Source organism: Ananas comosus, linkage group 18, assembly GCF_001540865.1.
Source record: "Ananas comosus cultivar F153 linkage group 18, ASM154086v1, whole genome shotgun sequence".
In the NCBI taxonomy this organism is placed as follows: domain Eukaryota; kingdom Viridiplantae; phylum Streptophyta; class Magnoliopsida; order Poales; family Bromeliaceae; genus Ananas; species Ananas comosus.
This window is the reverse complement of record NC_033638.1, coordinates 8,027,162-8,054,132: the sequence shown is the minus strand read 5'-3', so window position 1 is coordinate 8,054,132 and position 26,971 is coordinate 8,027,162. Positions and strand designations below refer to the sequence as shown.

The 26,971-nt window shown below is 37.7% G+C and overlaps 5 protein-coding genes across 9 annotated transcripts; 2 read left to right on the top strand and 3 right to left on the bottom strand.

Moving 5' to 3' along the window:
* LOC109723972 (FIP1[V]-like protein) lies at window positions 403-8,377 on the top strand. 2 transcript variants are annotated; one of them, XM_020252524.1, is made up of 9 exons: window positions 403-1,062; window positions 1,502-1,659; window positions 1,963-2,089; window positions 2,163-2,231; window positions 2,317-2,418; window positions 2,503-2,604; window positions 2,682-2,797; window positions 3,000-4,713; window positions 7,502-8,377. In XM_020252524.1, exons 1-9 carry the CDS (start codon window positions 664-666, stop codon window positions 8,087-8,089), a joined length of 3,375 nt encoding a protein of 1,124 aa, XP_020108113.1. In that variant the 5' UTR covers window positions 403-663; the 3' UTR covers window positions 8,090-8,377. The 2 variants fall into 2 exon arrangements, with proteins under 2 accessions (XP_020108113.1, XP_020108114.1); XM_020252525.1 differs by having other exon boundaries at window positions 935-1,062; window positions 1,509-1,659; window positions 2,174-2,231.
* LOC109723800 (serine/arginine repetitive matrix protein 2) lies at window positions 8,402-10,171 on the bottom strand. Its single transcript, XM_020252284.1, has 4 exons — window positions 9,760-10,171; window positions 9,604-9,648; window positions 9,006-9,506; window positions 8,402-8,506 (listed from the first exon to the last, which is right to left on the bottom strand). Exons 1-4 carry the CDS (start codon window positions 9,853-9,855, stop codon window positions 8,402-8,404), a joined length of 747 nt encoding a protein of 248 aa, XP_020107873.1. The 5' UTR covers window positions 9,856-10,171.
* Window positions 11,552-14,344, bottom strand: LOC109723709 (pentatricopeptide repeat-containing protein At4g01990, mitochondrial). Its single transcript, XM_020252173.1, has 2 exons — window positions 14,117-14,344; window positions 11,552-13,170 (listed from the first exon to the last, which is right to left on the bottom strand). Exons 1-2 carry the CDS (start codon window positions 14,327-14,329, stop codon window positions 12,283-12,285), a joined length of 1,101 nt encoding a protein of 366 aa, XP_020107762.1. The 5' UTR covers window positions 14,330-14,344; the 3' UTR covers window positions 11,552-12,282.
* Window positions 14,841-18,370, top strand: LOC109723887 (beta-carotene isomerase D27, chloroplastic). Of its 2 annotated transcripts, none has more exons than XM_020252384.1 (8): window positions 14,841-15,038; window positions 15,144-15,228; window positions 15,991-16,094; window positions 16,431-16,530; window positions 16,633-16,724; window positions 16,856-16,936; window positions 17,685-17,753; window positions 17,991-18,370. In XM_020252384.1, exons 1-8 carry the CDS (start codon window positions 14,904-14,906, stop codon window positions 18,129-18,131), a joined length of 807 nt encoding a protein of 268 aa, XP_020107973.1. In that variant the 5' UTR covers window positions 14,841-14,903; the 3' UTR covers window positions 18,132-18,370. The 2 variants fall into 2 exon arrangements, with proteins under 2 accessions (XP_020107973.1, XP_020107974.1); XM_020252385.1 differs by having other exon boundaries at window positions 14,842-15,038; window positions 15,144-15,194; window positions 15,993-16,094.
* On the bottom strand, window positions 18,815-23,123 carry LOC109723886 (DEAD-box ATP-dependent RNA helicase 24). Of its 3 annotated transcripts, none has more exons than XM_020252382.1 (6): window positions 22,365-23,117; window positions 20,576-21,733; window positions 20,357-20,427; window positions 19,897-19,939; window positions 19,328-19,736; window positions 18,815-19,162 (listed from the first exon to the last, which is right to left on the bottom strand). In XM_020252382.1, exons 1-6 carry the CDS (start codon window positions 22,972-22,974, stop codon window positions 19,111-19,113), a joined length of 2,343 nt encoding a protein of 780 aa, XP_020107971.1. In that variant the 5' UTR covers window positions 22,975-23,117; the 3' UTR covers window positions 18,815-19,110. The 3 variants fall into 3 exon arrangements, with proteins under 3 accessions (XP_020107971.1, XP_020107970.1, XP_020107972.1); XM_020252381.1 differs by having other exon boundaries at window positions 20,357-20,558; window positions 20,707-21,733; window positions 22,365-23,115; XM_020252383.1 differs by lacking the exons at window positions 18,815-19,162; window positions 19,897-19,939 and having other exon boundaries at window positions 19,433-19,736; window positions 20,357-20,558; window positions 20,707-21,733; window positions 22,365-23,123.

Genomic DNA, 26,971 nt, shown 5'->3' with positions numbered 1-26,971 from the left:
TTTTCAACTTCAAAATTTAAGCTAATTATTTTAATAAATTTGTAGTTACGAGAATTACATGAGTTATACAAAAAAATTGTAAAGATAAACAAAAAAATATAAAATTTTAAGTCAAATTACTATTAACCGATTCAAATTAAATAATTTAAAAAATTAAATATTTAAATTAAGAATTTAAAGTTTATATAACTGACTCAAAATAGTTTATAGTAAAATTAAAAATTTTAAAGTTTAGATAACTGACTCAAAATAGTTTATAGTTCAGATAAATTTTGTATAATTTTATATAAAAAAAAAAAAAGGTGCATTTCGAGAATTTCCTATAACCGAGGGGATATTCAGGCATTTTCACTTTATTTATTTTCTATAAATGCTTGTCACTCAGAGACCAGGACACGAGCTCCAAATTTCGACGACGAAGACGCTTGTGGTTATGTATCTACGCATTCACCAACAAAAGGAGAGAGATAGGTTTCGAGCGCGCTAGAGTGTGCTAGGGTTTTGTGGTGATTAGGGTTTTGAGGTCGCCAATGGCGCTTCCCCCATCCCCAACGCTCGATCACCTCCTCCATTCCACACCTCTGCTCCCGTGGATTGGGATTAGGTCTCCGAAATCGTCTCCTTGAGATCCTTTTTTCTGCGATTGACATCAGTAAGAGCGCCATGGACGAATCGGACGATTTCGGCGACCTCTACGCCGATCTCGACGACCACGTAAATGCTGGGGTAGCTATCAACGGCAGCGAGGCGAAGCTTGAGGAGTTTGATTCGACGAGCGAGGACCATTGTTCGAATGGACGAACCCTAGAGTGTAATGGCGCCGCTGTGGATTTGGGTGATGGGATTATGGATAGCGAAGATTGTAGCGATAGCGAGGACGATTTCCATATAGTTCTGAATAAGGACCAGTGTTCGAAAATGGCGAGTTTCGGAAATGCGAGGGGGGCCATGGGAGAGGGCGATGACGGGGAAAGGGATGAAGATGAAGATTTTTTGATCGCTAGTGGTTCTGATCATGTTAACAAGGATCAGAGGAGTGATCAGTTGCTCTCCTTGGACTGGGTATGCTGCAAATAGCTACTTTACTGTGATAACCTGTTTTTTTTTTTTTTAATGTGTATATTGCCAATTTTGTTGATATTGTTTATGTAGCTTCCTCTATTTGTTTTCCTTGGTTTCTCCTGTATTTGGTGCATTCCATAGTGTCCCGACAATTAAACATGCAAAACAAGTTTTACCGAAAGAAATCAAGTTGGAGTATTCACAAGTGAATGTAAGACATTATTCTCCTGTTGACAAGGAGATCAGAAGAAGAGACAGTAGAAGACAGAAAGGGTTTACAAAGTTCAAAGACATATCATATTAAGAAGAGATTGATTGTTTCCTACTGTTTCACTCTCAACATATTATTCCTTTTGTACCTGTACTTTTCTTTTTATAATTCTTATAACATGCAAAATTGAATTTACTATATATCTACTTTGACTTCGTTGTTTTGTAGCATGCAGGGCCTCACTCTAGAGGATTGCTGAGCAATTCAAGAACCTCATTGTCTGCACAAGGTGATTGGGATCAGCTTGTAGTTCCAATTTCATCCTCCAATTCAAGCGTCTCTACAACTGCTCAAAAAGGGTTTACCTTCTTTTTGCCCAGAAATAGGTATGATCTCTGTAATAAGAAATTAGTAAATATGAGAAGTTTTATCTCTGGACACGTACACTTTCTTGTCATTTATTGATATGAAAAAAAAAATCATATCCATCAGTTAGCAAGCTGTTCAGTTTGGTTCGTAATGTTGCCTGGTTCTTTGGCTTTCTTCCCTTAGACATTATTGGTTTTGATTTTTAATTCTTAGGTCTGATTTCTTTTTGTTTCTATTTATTAACCCTGCTTGACTTATTATAGATGCTTTAATGCTCTTGATGATGTACATAAGCACAGCATTCTAATGGCTTTCTCCAGAACAATATTCGACATAAATATTGAAGCGTTTGGGCTGAAGCCTTGGAGACAACACGGTGTAGATATCACCAACTACTTCAACTTTGGTCTTGATGAAGATAGCTGGAAAAACTACTGTGAAGACCTGGTACTTGAGCTTGTCATATCATTTTTTGAACTTGTAGCACAGAATATTGTCGCTTATTTGAAGCTTATATCAGGATTGCCTCAGGCAGCAAGCTACAGTGTTGAACCAATTTCTTCATAATGAACCATCTAGGTTGAATCAGGTGAATTGTTAGTTTGTCTATTGATAATTTATCTGTTTTGGAGCAGTACTCAGTGTTTACAAAGGAATCCGTGTATTTGGTGCAGTTTGTGAAATCTGTGCCATGTGAAGCTACTCAATATGGACTGGGTAAAAGAACTCCTTTAATTATGGAAAACATAGATAATGGATTTAAGGGACTTGCGAAGGTAATTTTCACTCAATATTTTTTTCCCTATTTTTCATGCAGTATAAGTTATCAAGTACATAAACTAACATGATTATCACTCCAGCCAAAGGGTAGAGCAATTCAGGTTGAAAGTGGCATCGGTGAACGCATGCCTTCAATTGATATGAAGCGACCGAGACAATGGGACTCTGATGTGGTGATACATGTATGTTATTTGGTTCTGTTGTTTGTCAGGTTACTCAATTGTCCCCTCTTTCTTATATTTTCTCTGGGTTTACACAGATTAATATGGAGGCTTCAGAGGACAATCTGTCCACTCAAAATGAGTTAGAGCTTGGACATGCTGAACAAGATTCTTTTGGCTCAGTGATACAATATGAGAACAAATCATCTGAAAAGTAAGCATTTTTTTTTCTTTCTTTGCATCCAAGCTTTTCATGTTGTGTCAATGCATTATTGAAAATTTCTTAAATTCTCTATAAATCTTTTATTGCATTAGTTGGTCTCTTCACCATCAACCTTTGTTATGGAGTATTTTCCTTCTGATCACATATTCTTAGTAATCTGATTCCTACTTGCTTTTGCTTTTGCTGGATACAGATTTTCATTTCAGGACCGTGGTGATAAAGAGTGTCAGAAGGATGCCGACTTGGTTGAGCACCACTATGCTCTGAAGGAAACAATTGTAAAATGTACTCATAAGGATGCCTTAGCCAAACATGATCAACAAATAGATTCATCAAGAGCAAATGGTTCAATAGCAAAGGCTCTCTCTGCTTCTGCTGATTCTCATTCTTGCGAGCTTGATATCCCTTCTGAAGCATCCATTGATGGCTCTCATTTCAAGAGAGCTCACCGTCCAATAAAAGTGACGTCTTTAAATGGAGTTGTTGGATTTCAAGAGTCAGTCCAATCGTATCATTATACTTCAAACAGTTCCAGGGGCAAGGTTAATAAAGCAGAGGAAGAAAGCCGGAGAAGTGGTAACTACAGCCATGCCCTCTCTCGAGGAGATCATAGAGGTTGCAGTGGAACTAGATGTCAAAGCTGGGCTGAATCACATACTGCTGCAAAAGATGAACAGGCATTTATCCAGTCTTTTAACAAGTGCAATCTGGATTGCCTTAATATTAGTAATAAAATAATGCAAAAACAGTTTAATCATGGCTATGATGTCAGAAGATCTGTGTCTTCTGCAAAAGGAACAAAGCTGTCAGTAATGATGAGCCAAAGAAATGCTGGAAAGCATAGGAGCAAGCAATCTACTGTTAGAAGTTCTCAAAGTAATGCTAATCATAGCATGTTTCCTGAAAACAACTTGGAACAGAGAGATTGTCTGCTGGAGCAAGGGTTTGGTTCAAGAAATGGAAAAGAACACAAAGACCGCTTCTTACATGAGAATGTAGATAAGAAAAGATGGCAACCTCTTTCTTGTGAAAACAGCTTGTGCCAGCGTCAGAGAAAAGAGAGCAGACACCATTTATTGTTGGAAGCAAAGCCTGTAGATGATGTAAATGAATATGGATCAATGGAACCATATGCACAGGAAATGCCTAGAAGGCATGTATCTCATAACAGCTGGGAGGATCAATTATTTTGTGACACAACCTACGAGACTAAAGAGCTGAGAAGCCCCGAAATGAGAGGCAAAAATGAACATTGGTCAAGTGCTTATGTCAGAAATAATGAGGAAAATCTGAGACGCCTTGACCGTAGTCTGTTGGACTCTTCAAGATACGCTAATCTCATCCCGAATGAAAGATGTTGCCATGATGATGATTCGTTAATACGACAATCAAACAAGTGGAGACGTCCTAATGTTAGAAAAGTACAGTCAGAGAGCAAAAATCATCGATATCGTTTTGTACAAAGCAGCACCAGTTGCCGTCATTCAGTTTTCGAAGATGGTTTTGAATGGCATACTGATGAGGGTATCCTTGATGAAAGGGATGGCTACCATGACAAAGTTATTGAGATGAGAGGATACAGTGATTTAGCCAAGCGAAGACTTCATATTGATAATGTCCTTTCTAAGCATCAAGATCAGGTTGAATTGTCATCGTTAAAGAGATCCCTCTGTGGAAGGAGACATGAGACTGATTACCAACATGTTTTTAATGGTGGAAAATTGTATGACACCCACCAACCGGATAATGCTAGAAATGACGTAACTAAAGAAGCCAAAAGTGGTTTTGATGATAGGAGATATTTTATGTCTGTCTCAGACAGTTTTGATGAGAGAAGACATGAGTTTGCAATGTTAGAGGGCAAAAGGGCAGTTAACATGCGTTTGAATGGTTGGAATGATGGAAAGGTAAAATTGGGGGAAACCCAATATTGTGCCTTGCATCGTTGTACCAGTATCATGTTGAATAGATTTGCCCCCATATCATGTGGGATGCTTCTCCTTTTACTTCCTTTTCTATATGTGCGAGAATTTAATAATTACCTTCTTTTACTGGCTCCTTTAGTATGCTCTCCCCACAGCATCTTTTGTTATATATATGATTGACTTGGTCACTGAGCGAACTGTTGCAACATACCCGTAGACACCAGTTAATTTGTTGAAGGATCACAGAAAAATTATTAATTTTTTTCAAAGAGGTTTTAGCTATTTCTTTTGATGGTGTACTCATCAAATTTCTACTAATGGAATTTTGAAGGCTAAGAACTTTTACCTGCAAACATCGCGTCTTTGATCTTCACATGATTTGTACATTCTCTTCAATCTTTTCAAAGTGCCCTGTCATCTGAATCGTAAGTAGTACACTAGTACTGTGTTTTCTAATTTCTACTTCTCTTTTTTTTTTTTTTTTTTGGCACACCAGGCATGTTTGCTGTAGATTGTGTCTTTGATCCTTATATAGGGTATTAATGTTATTTTGTGGCTTGTAGTTAGTTATCCCTTTCGGCATACTAAATGTGATCCTTATCTAAGTATGATCAGATCTACTTGAAGTCTTGAATGGTCCTAATTTACTTGTTTGAAAAAAAATGCTCAGTAAATTTAACATTTTGACAGCCTTATTTGATGTCTTCGAATCTCTTTGCCTTGTAATATATTTAGGGCTAAATTCTTCTCAGTATCATGTCATATTAACAATTTCTTGATGCTTTAGAATGATTCATAGTTTACCGTAAAATATATTGGCTACTTATGGTTGCGGCAATTCCCTAGCTCTGTATATTTGTTTTCACTATGGGGTTATTAACTTGCTGACCTGTACCGTAACTTACCTAATGCCTCGAGCACTTGATGTGGTGCTCAATAATGGTGATTTCTCCTTTTTCTTTTTTTCCCTTTTATTTGGAATATGAACATTATTATGTATCTGCTCAAAGAGTATAGTTAATTGAAGTCAAACCTTTTGGCAAAGGAATAGTGATGATGATCTTGCAATAGTTTCATATTATGTTGGATTTCTTCTATAGTTGTTCTAATTGCTTTTACATCTTATTTTTGATAAGAATTTTTTCATTCAGTTAAGCAAACGGTGGAGCCAGCACATTAATGTATTGGCTACGAGATGCATTTTTGTTTTTTGTGTATTATAAGATAATCAGTATTTCTTCTCCAGCTGTTAGTTCTTTTTCCTGTTGCATGTTAGCTGCCTTTAATGGTACCTATTCTTTATCTGTATGGTGAAACTATGTAGAAGTAATATTATAATTTTGTTTTTATTTTCTGCTGATAATTCTTAGATAAAAAGTTGATGGATTATTGACATGAAGTCATGAACTTAAGGTGACTATGGTACATACAGTCGGTGGCTTTTAATTCACCGACCAAAAAAAGAATAGTAACTTATGAAAAAAATATGCACAAGCAAAATGAAAAACTAATATATGGTAGCTAGTTTACATCTATTTTCTTTAAAATTCTTTGCAGAAAATTTTCTTTTATGTGGGAGTTGCTTAGTAGTCATTATTCATAAGTTGGTTTGTGTAGAGTGAAGGAAATGTGCTAATGAGACTAAGTTTTGTTTGCTTTCCAAGTTATTTAGAGCTAACTTCATGTAGTTGCACTGTTAATTGCACAAAGGTTGTTAGTCGTTTCAAAGTTTGTTTTGCTGGTAAAAGTTGATGGACTTGTTTTCATATTTATTAAATATCAATGATTCTTTGGGAAGAGCATATTGGACTATGATTTGAGTGTAGTTTTGCCACATTCAGATACCCATAAAACCATAGTACGCCTTCCAAGGACATGACATGACAAAGCTAGACAAAGAGAAAAACAAAAGATAAAAGAATCAGTTTATTCATTTCTTACCATAGTTAGAATCAAGTAAAAGTACAATTATTGGACTCCATTCAGCTCCGAATATGTAACACTTACATAATGCCTTGTGCAATAGTTAAACTTTTGTGCTTTATAGTGTTGCTTGCTGACTTAGAAGTTAGAACATTTTGTTCTGCATAGTGAGTGATGTCTCGTAATTTGAGTTATTCTATTGAAATTTCATGAGAAAGCAAACTAATGTGACGGGACGTATTGCTTTTCCTAGAGTTATCTTTTTTAAATCTTGAGTTTGTATCTGTTTGACTTTTGCATGCTGCTTCTCTATTTGATTTGCTGTTACTCATTTTTTGGTAGAAGTACATTTCTTTCCTGCACCTATGTGGTCATAATTTTCTGGTTCTTTTTGCTTGTGTTATAAAATTTCTCTTGTTATATATTAGTTTGAGAATATTTGGAAAAACCGTGTGTGAGCATGGCAAGCTTTGGTCCTTAACGTAGAGTTGGTGTTAGTATTATGCTTATGAAGTTTGTAGATGGTTTGTGGCCTAGAAGGTAGGTTGCTACATTTATAGTTAATTGTTTATGTTTCTCTCTATGATATGTATGTGCTATAGTTGGAGTGACTAGGTACACTAGGGTATTTTTTTGGGATATTTTGCTGTGAAAATGCAGTAAAACTTGTCGTATTGCTTATTTTGCTTCGCCAGCAGGTGAGGATAGAGTGAGATGTTCTCGGCCTTTGTTCATCCGCACTTCTCCAAAGCCTTAACTTTACCTTTCTGTCTTTAGCATTCTTATGTCTCTGCATATACTGGTGGACTTACTTTGTGTTCCTCAATCCTATATAATCTCTTCGCAGCTTGCAGGGAAAGGCCATGAAGTTTCATGTGGAAGTGAAAGAGATAGCCACTCATGCTTTGCAATAGAAAAGGAACAGGATCATTCCGCATGCAATGGACTAATTAGCAAAATGTCAAGACCGGAAGGAAGACGCACTTACCCAACTAATTTAAAGGCGGAGAAACTAAAACAATCTGAGTTGTGCTTGTTCAAAGAGAAGTTTTGCGAGAGAAATCCCATTTTGCAAGTTCATGAAGATGATGAAATCGAGGAGGGACAGCTGATTGAGGAATCTGAGTATCAGGCTGTCGATTGCAAAAAGAAGGATAGAAATCGGAGTAAATACATGACATCGGGAGTTGAAGCGATACCACTGGTCCATTGTGAGGAGAAAAATACCCTCCCAAAAGATTCAAATTCCAAGAATGATCGCATACTCGAGATGCTGGCTAAAATGGAGAGAAGAAAGGAAAGATTCAAAGAGTCTATTACTCCGAGTAAAGTTGCAGAAGGGAGTGATATGGCACCTGTGGACATTCCGGCTACTTCTGCAGATGAAATTAAGAAGCAGAGGCCTCTAAGAAAGCGGAGGTGGGGGGCTAACTAGAAACTTGTACCAAAGGAGATAATTGCAAGGGTTGTGCCTCAGGAGTCTTCCCAGGTACCAGCCCATTGTACAGATCAGAAGGAACAGAGAATTGAAGTGTTTAGTCGGAAAGTAGAAAGAGGGGTGAATGGTACAGTTGTTTAAATAAATTCGATCAGGATCTAAAATGCTTCTTGTATTGCTATTTCGTTATTTTCTATCAATCCCATTATATTTCAGATTAGTTGAATTGTGAAATTTGTCGCTACTTTTCGAATAAATGAAAGTTGGAACTTCATTCTCGTGTTATGGTTATCTATCACTCAGCTAATATCATTCTGTTTTCCTCTCTTTTTGCCGAGTCTTTCGACACCATCTTTTCAAGTTTATGTTGTTGGGTTCAGTGACTACAGTGTTCCATAGTATTGGTTGCTTAACCTTTCATTTATTGTTCAGTTTACAGCAGTATTATTATTAGCTTCTCTTTTTTTAAAAAAAAAAAAGATTTTTACACTCATCTACCGTGCATATTGGAATTTTTCGTTGCTTCTTTTTTGATAATTAGGACATGGCGTGGTTTGTGGATATTTTGTAATTACTTGCCTGTTGCTTTGGCTTCAATAAGTTGACGAGGTGTCCAATAAATAATATTGGCTTACAATTTATTGTTGGTGTATGTATTAATATTTTTTTCGGTGGGAAAAACTGATATGACAAAAAACGAAAACAAAAAGGAAGAACACCAAGTATCTACAGTCCAATGATAAACGATAATCTTGTTGTTAAAAAAAGCAAAATAGTTTTACAACGGAAAACTATTTCAAGACATTTTTTTTAACTCCTCCAAAAAAAAAAAAAAAAAAAACTGTTTATCTCTATATTTATTGGTGTAAAAAAAAAAAAAAAAGTTGAAGCCTGAGGACGAGTGGCGTCGCACGGTTAAAAGGGCGAGCGAGGGAGGGCGAGAGCGGCGCGGTGAGGAACGGGGACGAGGCGGGGGCGGCGTCCACGACCGCGTCACACGCGGCGGCGGCGGAGCGGAGGAAGAGGATGACGACGACGACGACCCCGCCCCCGCCGCTCCCGTGGCGGAGGCGGCGGCGGTTAGGGCGTTGATGGACGCACGCTTCCTCTTCGACCTCGGCCTCCGCCCCCTCACCACGAAGTCCGCGGGGGGAGGAGCCCTAGCCGACCCCTCACCTCCACCTCCTCCTCGGCGCCGGCGCCGGAGCTTCGAAGCGCCGGCGAGGAGCTCTCCGTCGGCGGGGGATTCGAGCGTGGAGACGGCCCGCATCGGGCGCTCCTCCCACCCGAGCGCGGCGACGTCCTCCGCCGCCTCCGCCGCGGTGAGGGCCGCGCGCGCGGAGGCGCCCCGCCCCAGCGTCGACCGCCGCGGCGGCGCGAGCTCGATCGCCTCCAGCACCTCCATCAGGTTCCTCTGGTCACGATTTAATCCAAAACTGTTAGGGTTTGATCGTTAGTGTTCTTGCTCGTTCGTTCGTTCGTTCGTTCGTTCGTTCGCTCGCTTATTTTACCTTGTGTAGTCGGTGGAGCTTCATGAATCCGTGCATGTAGATGATCTGCGAAGATGAGGAGCAGCAGTAGATGAAGAAGAAGAAGAAGAAGAAGAAGAGGAGGAGGAGGAGGATTAGGGTTTGGGGTTTGGGAATGGCGGTGAACGATCAGTGTACCTGGTTGAGGTGGAAGCGGGAGAGATTGTCGCCGCAAGGGTGGTCGTAGAAATGGAGGTACTGCTCCAGGGTTATCTCCGTCTCGCTCTGCTTCATCTCCCCCACCCCCGCCGCTTCTCTCCCTCCCACCCCCCGCGCGCTGTGCTGAGCGTTTCCGTTTCTCCAGTGCTTGCGCCGCGTCCTTTTAAAAAAGAGCAAGCAGGTGGAGTGGGACAAAAAATTTAGTAGGTTTTTTTTTTTTTTTTTTTTTTTTTTTTTTTTTTTTTTTTTGTGTGTGTGTGTGTGTGTGTGTGTGTGTGCAAGAATTTTGGTGGGGATTGTAATGTGAGACGATTACATCTATTGCTACATCGAGCACGAATTTTAAAGTAAATGGACGATAGATGTGACCCGCTATTATAATTTTTTTTATTAATAGCCTTAAAAAATACTATAATTATAAAAATATTTTTTTAAAAAAATTGGGTCCGAATGAATTATTTCTTTTGAAATATGGTAAATTATTGACTGTTTTTTTGAAAAAATTAAAATTACTTTTATCTACCGTTTGGCTCGGGGTTAAGAAAAAACTAGTTATTTTAGGAATTGATAAGGAAGGATTAAAGTATTTTTGTGTTTGGTTGAGAATTGGAGTTAGTTCAGGATTAAAGAAAATAGTGCTTAGTTGGTATAGATGGGATAAGAAGGATAGTAGGTAAAATAGTATTTTGTTTAGTTGGAGTTGTGAGATTGAGTGGGGTTAGCTGGGGTTAGCTAACCCCACTCCAAATGGGCTATCCCGGCTATCCTGGGTTAGCCCACTTGGGGTGGGATTAGGTAACCCCACCTCCTCTAAAATCATATTTGGAAATAAAATCGGGGTTAAAAGATTATCCCATCCCTTAACTCCGAACCAAACACAAGTTAGTGTTTAATACGGTACATTTTCTAAAATTTGCTTTGGATGTAGAAAATATATAAATTAGGATAAAAGTAATAAATGAATGATTCACAGTTTTTAGAATTTATAAGGTTATTTTTACAAATAAAAATCTTGAATATTTATTTTTATATTTTAAAAATTTTGTAGGCTTAGTAGCTAAAAAATTCCGTCAAATTTTGTTCGGTAAAGTGGCCCCATGGGAATTACCAAATAAGTGAAATTATCAGTAACAATGTATCGAACGGATCTAAAATACGAATTATTCTGTATCAACAATTTAAACTTTTAAAATATTAATTTTATCATCTAATTTTTTAATTTATTTGATTTGAATTTTATATGTATTTATCAAAAAAAAAACCATATGCTTTTTTGGATAGAGAAAAATATATAATTTTTTTCCTGCCTTTTGAATTAAGAGAAGGGGAAAAAAAGAGAAAAGAATATTCTCTTCCTTTCTCTCCATTACTGAAGAGGAAAAGAATATTTTCTGGTCCGTTTCTCTCTATTTCTCTTCTTTTCTCTTCCCATATTTTGATCCAAACGAAAGAAAATTTTCTATTTTTTTACCTTTTCTTTCCAAGCCAAAACAGAATGTAAGTGAGATAATATGGTTTGTTGAAAAAATAACGGTTTTGCATAAACATAACAGGTTTATACGAAGCTTTAGGTTGATTGTGCTACTGATAAATCTGAACAAAGCCCAATCACAGTGGGAAGTGACGAGCGCAAACTCAACTAATAAAACCTTGTGTCAAACTGTCTTTTTCTTTCTTCTTTTTTTTTTGAGAGATAGGTAGCACGCTATCCGCTTCGTTTATTTCATTCAGAAATAAACTTAGCTAGAAATATGAATCAACTAGAATTCGAACTTAGGTCTCGGATATCAATCACCAAATCCTTTACCACTTGCTCTAGGGACGGTCGGTCCTTGTGTCAAACTGTCAATCAAAGAAAAGAAATGCCCAGGCGTGGTTGTACAATTCGATCTGACCCGAGCTACAGGCAGGGCCCTAACAAAACCCGCAAAATACAAAAGCCAGGCAGACTACCACATACTTTCACTCTAAACTTGGTTTTTATATATGTGTTTGCAGAATAACACACCCTGCCTGGGCAGGTTGAAGTCCGGAGTCGACTACCTTAACACGACAACGAGTGGCGGCGGCAGCAGCTCAGTATGTAGTTTCTCAATCAATTCGAAGAATCTTTGTCGCAAAACTGAAGCTTCTGAGAAAACGAGATCGGGACTCCTCATGTCACGCAGCGGCGAAGGCGTGTGTTAGCTGCTATAAGGAACATCACAACAATGAGGCCCCCGCCAGCACGCGATTCCTTGAATATCACTGTATGTAGTTCGCCAATGTGATCTATTTTGATTTCACCAAGATGGCCATTCATTCCTCTCATTAAGATGAATTGCTCTGGTATATTCATAGCTTTTTGTACTGCAGCCATTTACATATTTCTAGTTAATAAAAAGATACCCTCTTCCTCTAATTCCATAAATAATATGTACAGATTCTCCAAGCAATTCATCATAACCAATAACCAGTTTCACTATTTCTCCTTCAAAAGATAAGATCACCTTCATGGCTCTTTTAAGCAGACGATAAATTTGTAACTTCAACCATCTTAGAAGCCTTTTCCCGAAGCAGTTTAGCCTCTTCCACCATTTCCTTCTTAGTATAGGCATCGATTACGATGTTCACAAGCCGCATATCATAGTTCACAGCCCCAGATTCCCACTCCTCAAAGCACTTCTTCAGCGAACTCACATCGTCCAACTTAGCGAGGGCCTGAAGCATCAATCGGTAATGCACATTCGCAGGCCTTCCAACTCTTGCCTTTAGCAAATCCCACACCCTCTTGACCTCCGCCAGATTACCAGCATTTGCATATAAGCTTATAAAGAAACGGAAAGGCGACAGGTCGTCTCTATCCATAACTAGCTCGGCTTTCTTCACCGCAATCACGGCTTTTTCCAAAAGCCCAGCTGAAATGTAAATGCTGCCGAGGAGACAGTACGTCGACCAGTCTAAGGCACCTCCGTTTCCTTCCATTTCCTGTATAGCTCTGTCGACAGAAACCATGTCGTTCATCAAGGCGTAGCTTTTAATCAAAATCCTGTTGGTGCAATTATCTGGAGTAATATTGTTGGTCTTCATCTCGTCGAAGAGAAAAGGGACCTTTTCGAATTCACCAGACTTCATATAAAGGCTCATTATGTTGTTATAGACAAAAGCACTAGAATGTATGCTTAGTTCCTTCATTTCCTCAAAGTGGGCAGTAGCCTTTTCAGTCATTCGCTCCGAGCAGTAACAGTTTAGAAGAGCTCCGTAAGTTCGCTGTTGCTTTGCGACGTTTGGTAGAGTTGAAAAGTACTCTTCTGCTGGAGCGATTCCTCTGGTTTTCCATATAAGATCCAAGCGCACCGCATGGCCGCCGTGGGTTATCTCCATGCCTCGCTTTTCCATCCAATCCATAATCTGTCGAGTTGATGAAGTTGAGTAATAAGAATAGCTGCTCGATAATTGTGATCCTTCAAACTATGCAATTTAACTTACTAAAAAGGAAAAAAAAACAGCACTTCCGAAAATAGAAATAGAAATAACACAATTATCTTTGCTTATATGTATTCTATTTCGTGTTTCATTGCCGTGTTTTCGACAGGAGAAGCTTTAGCTATGAGAGAATATAGTAAAACTACAGTTACGATTGCAACAATACACCTATAATCGCACCTAGATGAAGAGGAATGATGCAATAATGAGAGACAGGGCGAAAAATGCAACATTGAAAAGGAAAAAAGATAGCAAGAAGCATCTGTTGATTGAGATTGTTAATTGAATAAAATGTTAACTGAAAAGCTAGTTAAGAGTCAACAAACATGGAAGAGGAAAAAAAAAAAAATCGTATCACTACAATTGTACAAAAAATTAAGTAAGATGAGCAATAAAACAGCTGTGTATCTTAATAGTGAAGGGTCATAGCAATTACAAAATACAAAATTAACAAGCATTAGCAAAGACACTGTAAGAAAAGACATTGAAATACAAATAAAAAGTAAATTAAACTTATCTCTTGTCTCAGACGACCCCAACTGAAGCACCATCATGCCAACAAGATTAAGGCCATGCTTGGAATCGGAATAAGATATTCAATAATAACTCATTATTATGTATAAAAAAATTTTATATAATTAAAAATAAAAAAATTAATTTTTTTTGAAAGATTTTGACAACATCGTTTAGTACGACTCACGCGACTAATCTATGAATCTACCAAATGCTATGTATTTTTTGAATAATTTTAAAATATATACTGAATAAATTATTCATGCATTCAAACTGAACCTAAACATCGACAAAATTCAAAATAAAAAAAATAAAAAACAAAAAATAGAGAAAAAAAAAGAAGAAGCTGTAGGCTCACCTCCAAGGCGTGGTTGTGGCGGCCGTACCTGCGGAGCTCCCTGACGCGCTTCATGAGGTAGGGTGCAGCCACCCACGCGCCGCAGCCGCCGCCGCGCGGAGCGAGTTCCTCGCCATTCTCCAGAGAGAGAGAGAGGTGCGGATGCTGGGGAGACGGGTTTTGGGCTGCGGATGCTGGAGAGATTAAGAACCCGTTTGTGTCCGTAAGTGACATTTTACTTGAAAATAATTCTTAGTAATAATAATAATAATAATAATTTTCGAACAAACTAAAATTCAGAGGAAACTCATTTTTCACCGCTGATAGAAAGTTAATATAATTATTCTATATTTTTTATTTTATTAAAAACTTTCATAATAGCATATAAAATAAAATAAAAAATTACAGTAATTAAATATTTTTCAGAAAAAAAAATAAGCATGTTAGTCGTTTCGTTTATTTTTAAAAAAATAAATTTAGCTGAAAAATATAAAGCAACTAAATTTCAAATATAATAATTAAATATTATTATTTTTTTTATATTTTTTATACTTGTAGTTGATTTTCTTATTATTTATGTGTTTTGAGAAAAATAGAATTACAATTAGCCCAATTTTTTAAACGGGCCAAGTGTTTATATAAGTGCGGTGTACACGTGTGCGAATATGCAGAGTCCACGCAATTTCTGGTCGTATTTGGGTAATTATTGCATCCTTTTTATTTTTGGCAACACAATCGAAACAACCCGATTTATAAAACCTTTCTCCTCTCTTTATTTTTCGTTTTATCCGTAAACAGTTCAGTCGCCATGGGAGCTCTCCTTCTCCTCCGACCCGCTCCTCTCCCCCTCTCCTCCCCACCTCACCATCCTCTTCAACGCCGCGATCGCCTCGGCCGAAACCCTAGATCTCGCGTTGCTTGCTCTCCGACTCGATCCGAAGCGGTTCGTCGATTTAATCTCCTTTTCTCGCGACGATTTGATTCAAAATCGCCTTCTAGATGAATGTTTTGATGCGAAGTTTCTTGTGTTTTTCGACACTCTTTTCAGGTGCAAAGTGATGCGACGGGAAAAGAGTACGAATTCGGATTCGTCGATGAGGTGATTTACAGGTTTTTTAGGAAGAAAATGGTGGAGCTGAGCTAAAATCCTACTAAGTTCTCTTTGGAATTTCGCGTTCCTGTACGTATTTGTTCATGGATGATTACATGTCCTTCTTCTCCGACTAAATTACTTAACAAACTTGTAGATTATGATTTCGATGTATAAATAATGAAATACGGTTTAAAGATATGATGGAGGTAGATCATAGATTCATAAGGTAGTTCACAGTAAGACCCGAAGAGTCTAATATTAATAACTGAGTTTAAACATTTTGGGCATGTGATTTGAGCCCAACTGAGTTATCACCTGCAATTAGATTGTGGCTCAAAGTAGTTTTTACAGATATAAGAATTTGATGAATGAGGTGGTTAAATAATGGTGAGCTAGGATTAGGACCAAGGAATTAGTTCTCATGAAGAAAAAATTAGGTTAGTATTTAATTAGGTATATTTAGCAGTTTATCCTGATAGGTCTCCATGTCCATGTCTTTTAGGCCATAAGCATCTCATGCCAAAAGATAACTCACCGAAATGTTGACGTGATTTCTTCTATACAATCTATATCACTCACTAAAAACCATATCTATTTTATGCACAGATAGTAGCTGTTGAAAGTTGAAACAGAAGACTGAAATTTAAATAATGTATGATTGTATGAAGAAATTGGCATTCTTCGTGTTTTGCTTGTTATACTGTTGCTGTATTTGTCTGTGCATTGAGGATATTGAGCTGACGTGTTTTAATATATAGAAGCAAGAGCTTGCTCTTACAATGTGTTCATTTATAAAAGCTGTAGGAGGTTGGATGGGATTCTGAAAACCCCCGGTATGATGGGCTAATTGAAGTTGTAAATCGCATGATGAAGGGAAGAAGCTATAGAGAGACCGAGGAATCAGCTGTACGCCTCTCTCTCTCTCTGTATTGATGTGTATATCTGTGTGCAAATGCGTAGCCTTTGATTTTGGGTTTTTGTGCTTATTTGCACCTCTGTGTTTTGTATGCCTACTGATTGCGTCAGTATTATATTGTCGTGCACATATTTATTTATCATTATTGCTTTTTGGTCCTTCATACACTCAATGAACAGGGGAAGTACAGTACTTGCTTAACTGTTGTTAATGATAATTGCATTGACTGTTTCCCCTCCTAAGTATTTGCTTTATTTTTCCTGTTGATCTTTTGTTTGGCGATCTAAATAACTGGACAAGATCTTTCTATTCTATGACTTGATTAGGTTCGAGTTATAAGGTCGCTGTTTCCACCATTCTTACTTGTCTTTTTTAAGAGGCTTATAGCACCTTTATTCAGGGGCAGAATAGCCTCCATGATGTCTGGTGAGTTCATTTGTTGGTGACTTTCAGATAATACCGATTTACAGTCAGCAGCATATTATTTTTGAGATCCTAAGAGCTGACTAGTTAATCTCACTCTTGTAGCAAGAGCAACTGTACTTTCTTGTCAATGGCTGATGGGCCCCTGCTCGGTCAAAGCAATCGAACTTCCTGATGGGTCCACTTGCTCAAGTGGGGTATTCTACTGATCTCAAGAATCATGTTCAACTGTCCTGTTAACTAATTATAATTTCCTATCGTGCGATAGTAAGTTTTTCTATTGTAAGTTTTTTTTTTTGCTTCAATTGCTGGTGCTATATGCTTTTAGGTGTTTATTGAGAAGTGCAAGTATCTAGAGGAAAGTAAATGCGTGGGACTCTGTATAAACACGTGCAAGCGGCCAACGCAGGTGTGTCAATTTGTATATTTCAACAACGACTATTTAGTTATTTAAGCTCTCTTCTTGGCATAGAATTGAAGCAAATATACTTGGAAGTAATGCTTGTTTACTAGGATATGATGTTGTTCTAATGTTGGCGAGGAGCCTTCAGATGCACTATTAAATGTGCATACACTGCAAGATCCATTTAGAGGCAGAAAATCCAGAATATCTAGTAAGACTACAAAATCTGAATTTTCATCTATGTCCTTCAAAAACCCTTGTACTTAAAAATCCCCTCTTCAAAAAATGGTGTCCAGTATAATTCTTCATGAACTGGATGACTTCCAATTTCTCTTTTCTTTTCATTCTTTTTTTTTTCTTTCTTGATACTGGCCATAGGCCCGATGACTCCAGTAAACATAAGATCAGGATTTCATCCCATACTTGGTGAGGTATATATAAAAATTCAGGTTTTATTGAGGTATGCAAATTAGTCATGGATAGTTAAGAAAATTATTGCGCTGAAGCGAGATAAGTTGTCATTCGAACAACCATGCTAAGTGGCTTTCCTTATTTATTTCTTGGAAATTTCATTACTATCATTTGTTCCATTTAAGTTGTTTCACCACTGCATTAGCCAAAATGCCCCTTGACAACGGAAACTCCGCCCCATTATATCTCATTACTGTAGAACGAGATTACAAACAAATATATTTATGTCGTGTTTTCGACTGTAATGTACCTTCAACTTCGGCTTGCCGTTTTCTTCTTACAGACTTTCTTCAGGGAATACATGGGAGTGCCGTTATACATGGAGCCAAATTTCAGCGACTTCAGTTGCCAGGTAATTTGGTTTTCTATGTTAATTTACCCATCACTAGCAAAATTTTGAAAAATTAGTGCCCACTTTTTACCATTTTCATTCCCCTACCCGCCACTAATACTTCATTTCCTTCGTTCTTTCAGATTTTCATTCTTTTTGGTAATTATCATCGCTGTGCATAATTAAACTTATGCTCATCGAACATCATTAGTCATCCATGAACTTCATTCGATTAACTTAAAACTCCTTTCTCCCTAGTTTAATTTTGGAGTGCTACCACCCGAACCAGACGACGATAAAGCCCTTGCAGAGCCATGCTTGGAAATGTGCCCCAATGCTACACGACGTAAAGAGCTCAATCGCAGGGATGCAGACGTCACCAAGTGCCCGCAGGCGTGAAAATGTTATATCGTCTCATCGGCAAAAGCATTCATTACTAATCTACGGTTGTAAGGTTTCCTCGAAAATAAATAACTATCATGCCAAAGGCGAAATAACCTCTTATGGCATATCAGGTTGTTTTACGTGTTGTAAGAAACAGGCTGCTACTACTACTGTTTACATGTAACAAGTCCAGGTTGAAAGACTAGCATTTTTGAAAAATGTCAGTACATGCATGCAGCAAATTCCAGTTGAAACACTTCTACACCAGCAGTACTACAAGTGGCCATTTGAATTGAAAAGGATGAAGCAAACTATCTAGGATTAGAAATTATGCAAGCATAAGTGCGATTCTAAATAGCAAGAACGAAGGCCTTAAATTGTATTCATCAAAAAGTATAAGCTTAAGTTAAAATAACGACAAGGTGGCCTGTATTAGATATAATCCGTCGACAGGGTAATAGTTTTCCCAGTATATATGATTCACAAAACAGCCTAGGGAGCATATATTGTTAGAGAAAGCACCTGTGAATGCCATAACAAATGAATTCACAAGCATCAATAACAATACGATGCAAGTAGATGAATTTGTAAGCAACACAAGAAACCAAAGGGTTGTAATTACTTACACTACATTTGGTTGATCAATTGCAACAAAAAACTATCGATAATCATCAAAGTTGTCTACAAAACTTGTAAGGTTAAAAGTCAAGTTGCCCTTTTTGTCTTTTTGTATTCAGATAAATTAGAACATAGCTGGATATATGGGGGAGGGGAAAAAAAAAGAAAAAGAAAAGAATTTTGACTACAACAAGAAGCATTGTAACATCTCCAACTGTAGATGAAAATAGACGGACAGAATAAAGTGCGCAAATCTAGCTAAAAGTAAAGATGAAGAGATTGCCAAACATACCGGTTGCTCATATTCTTTATATCTCCTCTACAGAATTAACTTATCAAGCAAAATAGAAAGGTATTTTACACATTGCAACAAAGCTCAACGATCCCATCCAGAAGGCCGCTTTCTCTCCCTTGGCCTATCCCGTGAACTGCAATTCAAACAAAAACAAATGATATAGGGAATAGAAAGAAAAATTTAGTAGAGATAGTATCTCCCAGTAGGTGTAGGAGACAACAACCACTGCTGTAACAACATTTATTCAAAGTCGCAACTACTGAGCTACATTTATGTAGATTAACTGAAAAGGACTAACCTGTCGGGGTTCTTCTTATTCCCATTTTCGTTTGTGCTTCCTTCAGGCTTGGACGGAGGGTTAAAAGGAGCGACCGGTTGTGTTTTATATGCCGCCTCTCCACCAATCATACCACCAGAAACAAAACCTCGTAGAACAGGTCTTGCGCTGGGAGCACTACCGCTTGGGGTTATATTATCGTTCTGAGAACTCGAAGCGGCAGCAACAAAGTTGCTTTTGAACTGTTGCATCATCCCAGTCCTTAGCGAATTAACAGCAGCAGATCTACCTGGAGCTGGCTGAGATGTTGCATTTGACTCCTCGGGTTTATAACCGATGCCAAGGCCGAAATCAACACCACGAACACCTCGCCCACTGCCACCGCCACCGCCACCGCCTCCTTTTCCTCTTCCTCCACCTTTTTTCCCACCTAAGAAAATATTTTCCATGGTTAAGAACAAATATCGGAAAGCTGAGTTGACTCTATATACCAGAAAATGAGTTATATAGCTGCATAGCTGAGGCAAAATGTAAGAAAAATATTTTGTTATCTTATTAAACTATAATACGCTTCAACAGCATACACATACCTGAACCTTTTCTTTGATCACGTTTGGACCTGAACCTTGCATCCTACGATTGAAAAATCCAACTTAGAAGCCACCATTTCGCAAAAATAGCTCATAAAACCTTTATTTAAGTATGTGCTGATGGAAAATATTAGAGTTCATGCTACTCATTCCAATAACATTAAGTCTAAAGGTGACAGTACAATGATCTGGAAAGAATCACAGAGACGCTACAAAGCATTCCAATATACAAGAGAACAAGAAAGGGTTTTATGACCAAACCACAGAAGGAAGAAAGGACAGAGGAAACAGCAAAAAGGAGAATTAGTTACGCAAGCTTTCAATGCATATACTGTGTGGAAAATCAAGTATAAAGTTGCTCCAACAAATAATACAAAAGAAAATGTAGTGCAGGCTTCTCATCCCAAGGAGAACAAAATGCAGGAAAGAACATAAAAAGACAGGACTCAATAGACCTCACCTTCATAGCCAGATCCATCAATTCGACAGAAACATCTTGACCAGCAGCAATCAAACTGTTGACCAGTTCACCAGCAAAGCGTGCCTCCTTCAGCGTAATAAGAGTGTAGGCCGTCCCATCTTTATCACCAGCACGGCCAGTTCTCCCTATACGATGGACGTGCATGTCCATGTCTTTTGCAATATCATAGTTAACAACCGACTTTATNGACCAGTTCACCAGCAAAGCGTGCCTCCTTCAGCGTAATAAGAGTGTAGGCCGTCCCATCTTTATCACCAGCACGGCCAGTTCTCCCTATACGATGGATGTGCATGTCCATGTCTTTTGCAATATCATAGTTAACAACCGACTTTATCGACTTTATGTCTAGCCCACGAGCGGCAACATCAGTTGCAACTAGAACATGGTAAATCCCCGATTTGAACTTCTGCAAGGTGTCCATTCGAGAGGCCTGGTCTTTGTCCCCATGCAGTGCCGCGACCTTGAACCCTTTCTGAACCAGCTGGCTTTCAATTTCATCTACTGTTGCCTTTTTCGACGCAAAGACAAGAACATCCCCATCATCAATCAATGACGGCAACTTCTCAAGCAGCCAAGGCATCTTCTCAGCATCAGAAGGAATTACGTGAACAAGTTGGGTGATGTCTTCGTTGGCCCGTCCAACCTCACCGACGGTAACCCTAATAGGATCTGTAAGAATTTCTCTAGCTAAGCGCTCGACTTTGTACGGCATGGTCGCAGAGAAAAGAAGAGTCTGTCGGTCTGGTCTGATTTGGCCAACGATAGATCGTATTTGCGGCTCGAACCCAAGGTCAAACATCCGGTCAGCTTCATCGAGCACCAGGTAGGTTGCCCTAAACATCTTTAAGGCTTTCATCTTCAGCAAGTCTATTAATCTCCCTGGAGTAGCAACAACTATTTCGCAACCTGCTTTAAGCTCTTTAAATTGGTCATGCTTTGAAACACCACCATAGACAGCGGCAACTCGTAGATTGTAAGGCTTCGCAAACTTTTTCGCTTCTAGATATATTTGATGCGCCAATTCCCTGGTGGGAGCACATATCACCCCAATTGGACCTTCTTCTTTTTCAATTTCGGGCTGGTCCATAATGTGAACAATCATAGGGAGTACAAATGCAGCAGTTTTACCAGAACCTGTTTTTGCAATGCCAATAATATCTCTACCAGACAGTACTATAGGTAAAGCTTGGCACTGTATTGGTGTTGGCTTTTCATAGCCCTGCTTGGAAATAGCATTCATCAAAGCAGTAGAGAACCCGCAATCTTCAAAGAGTTTGATTGGCTTTGATACATCAAAACCAGAAACACGAATTGCTAAGCTTTTCCTGTAATCTGCCACATCCTGTTCGCTCATTCCTAAAGTCAACAAAGAACCACATTTAAAATACATCCGCGATCCATTTCGACTTCCACACTGAAAATGAGGACTACATTTTACCTAAGAAATTATAACATTAAAAGTGTTGAACGTCGAACGTATTACACATCTAAGACTTACATTAACATGTAACATCGTGTGCACAACAAAATGCCACGTGGAAGTAGTTCCAAGTAATGTTACTACTTGCTAGTAAGTAATTAAACAGTTTGTGTGAGTTACATACAAATTCCATACTTTCCACGACCTGTTAATGTTAAACACTTCAACCTTTTACAAGGTAAAAAAAATATTTCCAGAAAAAGATTTGTATGGAATCACTTGATAATATATAATTATAATAGTGGGGAAGAATCACCAACATATTGGAAACTGCAGATTCTTAAAAATGTAATAGGCATAAGATACTTGTGACATACTACTATCTTACTAAAAAAAGGGGAGCAAAATCAATATATCAGCTATAACCTGAGGCAGTACCACCATAAAGAACAGAATTATTAGATGACATATTCAAGCTTTCCACCACCAACATGCATTCAATAGAGCACACAGTTATACGACGCGGAGAGCAATCTAAATGAAGTGATTAAACCTTTTCTTTTTTACCTGATATAGAGGGCTTCTCTTCATAGAAGTCCTTGTTAAACTGATCATACTCAATTGCGCTATGATCCAGAGCCGGAATCGGCTCGATCTTCCTCTTATCCAACACAATCGGGTTATCGTCGGAATCGTACTCGATCATCCCCGCGTCGACGGCCTTCGCGGCCGCGTACACCTCCTCGTCCGAATTGTACCCCGCGTGCAACGCGTCCGCAGCAAGGGCGAGGCCCACGTCCTTCTTCGCCCTCAAGAAGCTCTCCATGGGGTCGTCGTCGTCCTCGTCCACGTACCTATCCACCTTCTCCTTCGCCGCCCCGTGCGGCGGCGGCGGCGGTGGCGGGGCGCGGATCTCCTCGTTGATGCCCTCCATGAACGCGTCGAGGGGGTCGATCTCGTCGGCGTCGCCGCCGCTGCGGCCATCGGCGGCCGCGGCGTCGTCGGCTTGCTCGTAGTCGATGTTGTCGAGGTCGTTGTCCTCGTAGTTGTCGTGGTTGCTGCCCCCGCGCGAGGACGGGGGCACGTAGAGGCGCTGCGGGGCCTGCGAGCGCTCGAAGCTGTAGGTGGCGGGGCGATTGATGCTGAAGCCCTCGAATCCGAACTTCCTCTTCGACATGGTCGATGGTGATCAGAGCTCGCGGGCGTCGACGGAGAGGAAGGAAACCCTAATTAGGGTTTGGGAGGAGAAGGGGCCGTCGCACGAAAACGAAGCAACCCGAGTTTAGAGAGAGAGAGAGAGAGAGAGAGAGAGAGGCGCCGCCCATTGACGGATAAAGGCCTCCGGACCCGGCCCAACTTCCGAAGTCGGCAACGTCTTCAAAGTCGGCGACGGTTTAAAATAAATGAATTGCCTATAATCCGAACTCCGCCGACTTTAATTTACGGTGTGCAATTTGGTCTGGGTTCAAACCCAACTGGCCCAACCCAACCTACTTTACGGGCGTGAATTATGGGCTGCATTGAGCTCATTAGTTTGGCATTTGACACGCTACATCTGTGTTCCAAATTGGGTTTGGTTGGGTTGGGTTGGGTTGGTTTTGGTTTCGCATGGGCTGGGTTCAAACTCAACTCAACCAACTCGTGTTTCTCTATAGTTTTATGTGTGCAAACAAAAAGTTTTGCATACGGTATCATCCCGCTGCTCATTCCGACTCAAACGAAGATGACCTTGCGCATGAATACCTTGCTCAAGGTTTACACCCAATACAGTTTTCTTGCTCAAGGTTTGATTTGGTTTTTAGGCAAATATCAAATTGAATTAAAATTTTTCGGTTTGAAAAAGTTTACAACTGAACCGAACGGATTTATACTGTAATTCGGTTTTGTTCTGTTTTGAAATTAATATTTAGATTTTTTTTATTTTTCTTATGAGTTAATTTATAATTTAAAGATTCAAAAGTGAATCATTATGAAATCACACACAAAAAAAATTAATTACCAAGATAGAATTTTGAAAAATATTTTGATATATGAACAAGATTCGATCATGAATATAGAATTTAAATAAATAGTTTAGATAAAAAGCGTAAAAAGTATTACTATTCAAATCGGGCCGAAACAGAAAATCAAATTTTGGTAAATTTCAAAATCAAATTGAATCAAAAATTATATAAATCAAAATAAATAGTTTATTTGGTTGGATTTGATTTTCGGATTAGTTCTCTACAATTGGATTTTTCTATCAAATGCCTCTAATGTGCGACTCTTTTGTATCAGAGGCATTTCCCTAGTCCCAGATTTTTGGTAGCCTACTCTGATGTGGCAATGAAATGGATGTTCAAACAGTGTTCAGCATAGGATGCTCCCAAAGTTGAATTAATGCTAGGGTTTATTTAAAAAAAGTTTAAAAAATTTGTACTTTTCATGCGAATCTACTGATGAACTCCAGTATGGATTATTTTATTCATGTATCTATAGAATTGAACAATGTTAAATTAGATCAAATAAGACACAAATCGCATCAAAATACGGAAGAGCAATACTATTTGTATACTTAAAGATCAACATAAGTTTTATCAAGGATTTAAGTGCCGTGGCACGAGGTCGTGCTGGAAACTTACCGGCACGGTACGGCACGGTGCGTGCCGAGCCGTGCCGATGCGTGCCGGTCAAAAAAATTCTTATGTGCCGACACATAATAGCATGAAAAATTTACTTTCTTTAGCAACAAAATATCATAACTATTTATTATGTCTTTTTATCACATCTTTTGAACTTTATTGAGGAAATTACTTACTAATTTAAATAATAGAGGGTTTTGAGCTGTGCCATCGACACGGAGTCTGTATCGTGCCGGTATTTTATTGGCACGGTACGGCACGGTGGATACGGTCCGTGCCGACGGACACTTAAAACCTTGAGTTTTATATTTCATTCATACAGGAGTAGCTTATTACACTAGTTATATCACAATTATGTTTAAATATTAAAATGTTTAATAGAATTGTTTGAATTTTTGGATGTACATAAGATGTAAAGTCCACACATAACTTTTGAATGTACATGTAATATATATTCTTATTTGCTAAATATTAGTCATGATGACGCTCTCTTAGCCTTGTTAATTTTATTGTTGGTATGTTTGGTCCGAGTACTTGGAAAAACTCCTTACTATGTTTTCGATTGATCTGACATTGCTGTAACCAGGTATTGCTAATTATTCCTTCTCCAAAGTTAATTTCCTAAATTCTAACCATGTATTACTAATTTGTGGTGGAGTATGAAAACATATATTTTTTTAACTAAAATTTTAGCTATTGAGAGGGCCAGAGTGGTCATGGCCTTGCCAAAGTCTATTATGTAACAATTATACTGCATCATTGATAATCAACAAATCATATCTTCTTTTTGGATAAAAATATAATAATTTTTTTCCAGAATAAGGTTACTATGGGATGAGTAAATTGCACGAATATATTTAGATATGACATTACGTTAGTAATGTGAATCCTTGATTTTTTTTAAAATTATATAAAAATTTTTATTCATGATAGTAGTAAAAATTAAAATATTATAAAATTTGAGGATGATTTTTTTTTTCTGTAAAAATCTTTTAACTCCTATTTCAAACATTTAATATTATTTACTTTATAATTTTTGTAAAATAAATATAATAAATATTATTATATATTATATATTTTTGATGTGGTATTAGGAGTACCGTTGTCCTTATACTTTTAAGTTTTTAATTATTCATCAATTTTAATTGATAATTAGAGAAAAATTTAGAAATCTAAATTTTTTTTTCTATTAAATATTTTTATATATATATTTTTTATCCTAATTATTTATCAAAATTGATAAATAGATAGAGATTTTGAAGCAGATATTTTTGAATTCAAGTAATGGATTGGTCGCTGCGGGCGGGAAGTTAGTTTGGGACGTCCACGCCAGCTGAAAAAGTTAGCCCGGCTAATGATGCGTGTTGTTGACTGTCGAGCATTCTATCTTAATCCTTTTTCAACTTAACCATCGGAGATACGTCCTGGGGAGGCATAGGTCTCACTTTTTAAGGGGAAAAATAAAGAAAAAAGTTAGACTTACGTACAGCTTTCTAGATATATTAAATAAAAGATATATTTTTATAGAATTTAATTTTTTCTTTTTATTTTTATTTGTTAGAAATTTTATTATTTTTAAATATATTTTGCTAATATTAGGTACCGTTTGGATTGGGTACAAGAGGGGATAAGGAGGTTATCCCCCCTCTTGTATCCAAACGAAAATTTCCACCCCTCCCGGGTAGAGAGAGAGAGAGAGAGAGAGTGTGTGTGATTTTTAATTTAAATTTAAATTTCTAAAATTTATAATTTAGTTTTTTAAAATTTAAATTTATAATTTTAAATTATAAATTTTAATGTTTAAATTATAAATTTAATATTTTTAATTTTTGTTTTTTTAATTTAATTTTTTTAGATTTTAAATTTAAAACTTGATATTTTATATCTTTCAATTTTAAATTTGATCTTAAATTTAAAAATTAAAAATTAAAAATTTTAATTTTAATTTTAAATTTTAAAATTTTTAATTTAAAATTACAAGTTAAAAATTTTAAATTATTAGGGATAAAATCATTATTTTCTATCTATAACTACCAGCTATTCCACCTTATACTTACATTTTCATCCAAACACAATTTTTCTAGTTCCAGCTTATACCCACATTTTCATCCAAATAAAAAAATACTCTTGTTCCTACGAAAATCCATACTTGTACCTATCCCCGATGTAACTAGTTCTTGCTTATACCCGAATCAAACGAAGCCTTAAAGAAATGTAGTTAACCATTTGAGCTAGGTCCTAGGTAGGTGTAGGTCTCACTTTTTAAGAAAAAAAAAAAATACATACAGCTTCATGAAAACATATCGAAACACATATATATGTAGAGCTAGGCTGGTATACTATCGGTAGTACGGAGGCCTCCGTGCTACCAAGTTGTTTTCAATGATGTCGCTTTCAAATTGACGATCGGCTCCGTTAGACTTGATCTACACTATTGGAAGTATTTGAAAATTAAATTTCATAATTTTTCGGCATTATTTACCTATCAAACGAGTAGTCTAAAAATTGTTGGCTAAAAATAAAAATCTGATAAAATATGATGATAAAAGACTT

Excerpts from the sequence above, each read along its gene's own strand:
- LOC109723972 (XM_020252524.1), top strand. The coding sequence starts at position 664 with ATGGACGAATCGGACGATTTCGGCGACCTCTACGCCGATCTCGACGAC. Across the intron at positions 1,063-1,501 it reads AGTTGCTCTCCTTGGACTGG|CATGCAGGGCCTCACTCTAG; the intron begins GTATGCTGCAAA and ends GTTGTTTTGTAG. Across the intron at positions 1,660-1,962 it reads TTCTTTTTGCCCAGAAATAG|AACAATATTCGACATAAATA; the intron begins GTATGATCTCTG and ends GGCTTTCTCCAG.
- LOC109723800 (XM_020252284.1), bottom strand. The coding sequence starts at position 9,855 with ATGAAGCAGAGCGAGACGGAGATAACCCTGGAGCAGTACCTCCATTTC. Across the intron at positions 9,649-9,759 it reads CCCGCTTCCACCTCAACCAG|ATCATCTACATGCACGGATT; the intron begins GTACACTGATCG and ends TCATCTTCGCAG. Across the intron at positions 8,507-9,005 it reads CCTCGCTCGCCCTTTTAACC|GTTAAGCAACCAATACTATG; the intron begins GTGCGACGCCAC and ends AATAAATGAAAG.
- LOC109723709 (XM_020252173.1), bottom strand. The coding sequence starts at position 14,329 with ATGTCACTTACGGACACAAACGGGTTCTTAATCTCTCCAGCATCCGCA. Across the intron at positions 13,171-14,116 it reads GCCACAACCACGCCTTGGAG|ATTATGGATTGGATGGAAAA; the intron begins GTGAGCCTACAG and ends TCAACTCGACAG.
- LOC109723887 (XM_020252384.1), top strand. The coding sequence starts at position 14,904 with ATGGGAGCTCTCCTTCTCCTCCGACCCGCTCCTCTCCCCCTCTCCTCC. Across the intron at positions 16,095-16,430 it reads GAGAGACCGAGGAATCAGCT|GTTCGAGTTATAAGGTCGCT; the intron begins GTACGCCTCTCT and ends TGACTTGATTAG. Across the intron at positions 17,754-17,990 it reads TCAGCGACTTCAGTTGCCAG|TTTAATTTTGGAGTGCTACC; the intron begins GTAATTTGGTTT and ends CTTTCTCCCTAG.
- LOC109723886 (XM_020252382.1), bottom strand. The coding sequence starts at position 22,974 with ATGTCGAAGAGGAAGTTCGGATTCGAGGGCTTCAGCATCAATCGCCCC. Across the intron at positions 19,940-20,356 it reads TGATGGATCTGGCTATGAAG|GATGCAAGGTTCAGGTCCAA; the intron begins GTGAGGTCTATT and ends TTTCAATCGTAG. Across the intron at positions 19,163-19,327 it reads AATAAGAAGAACCCCGACAG|TTCACGGGATAGGCCAAGGG; the intron begins GTTAGTCCTTTT and ends TTTGAATTGCAG.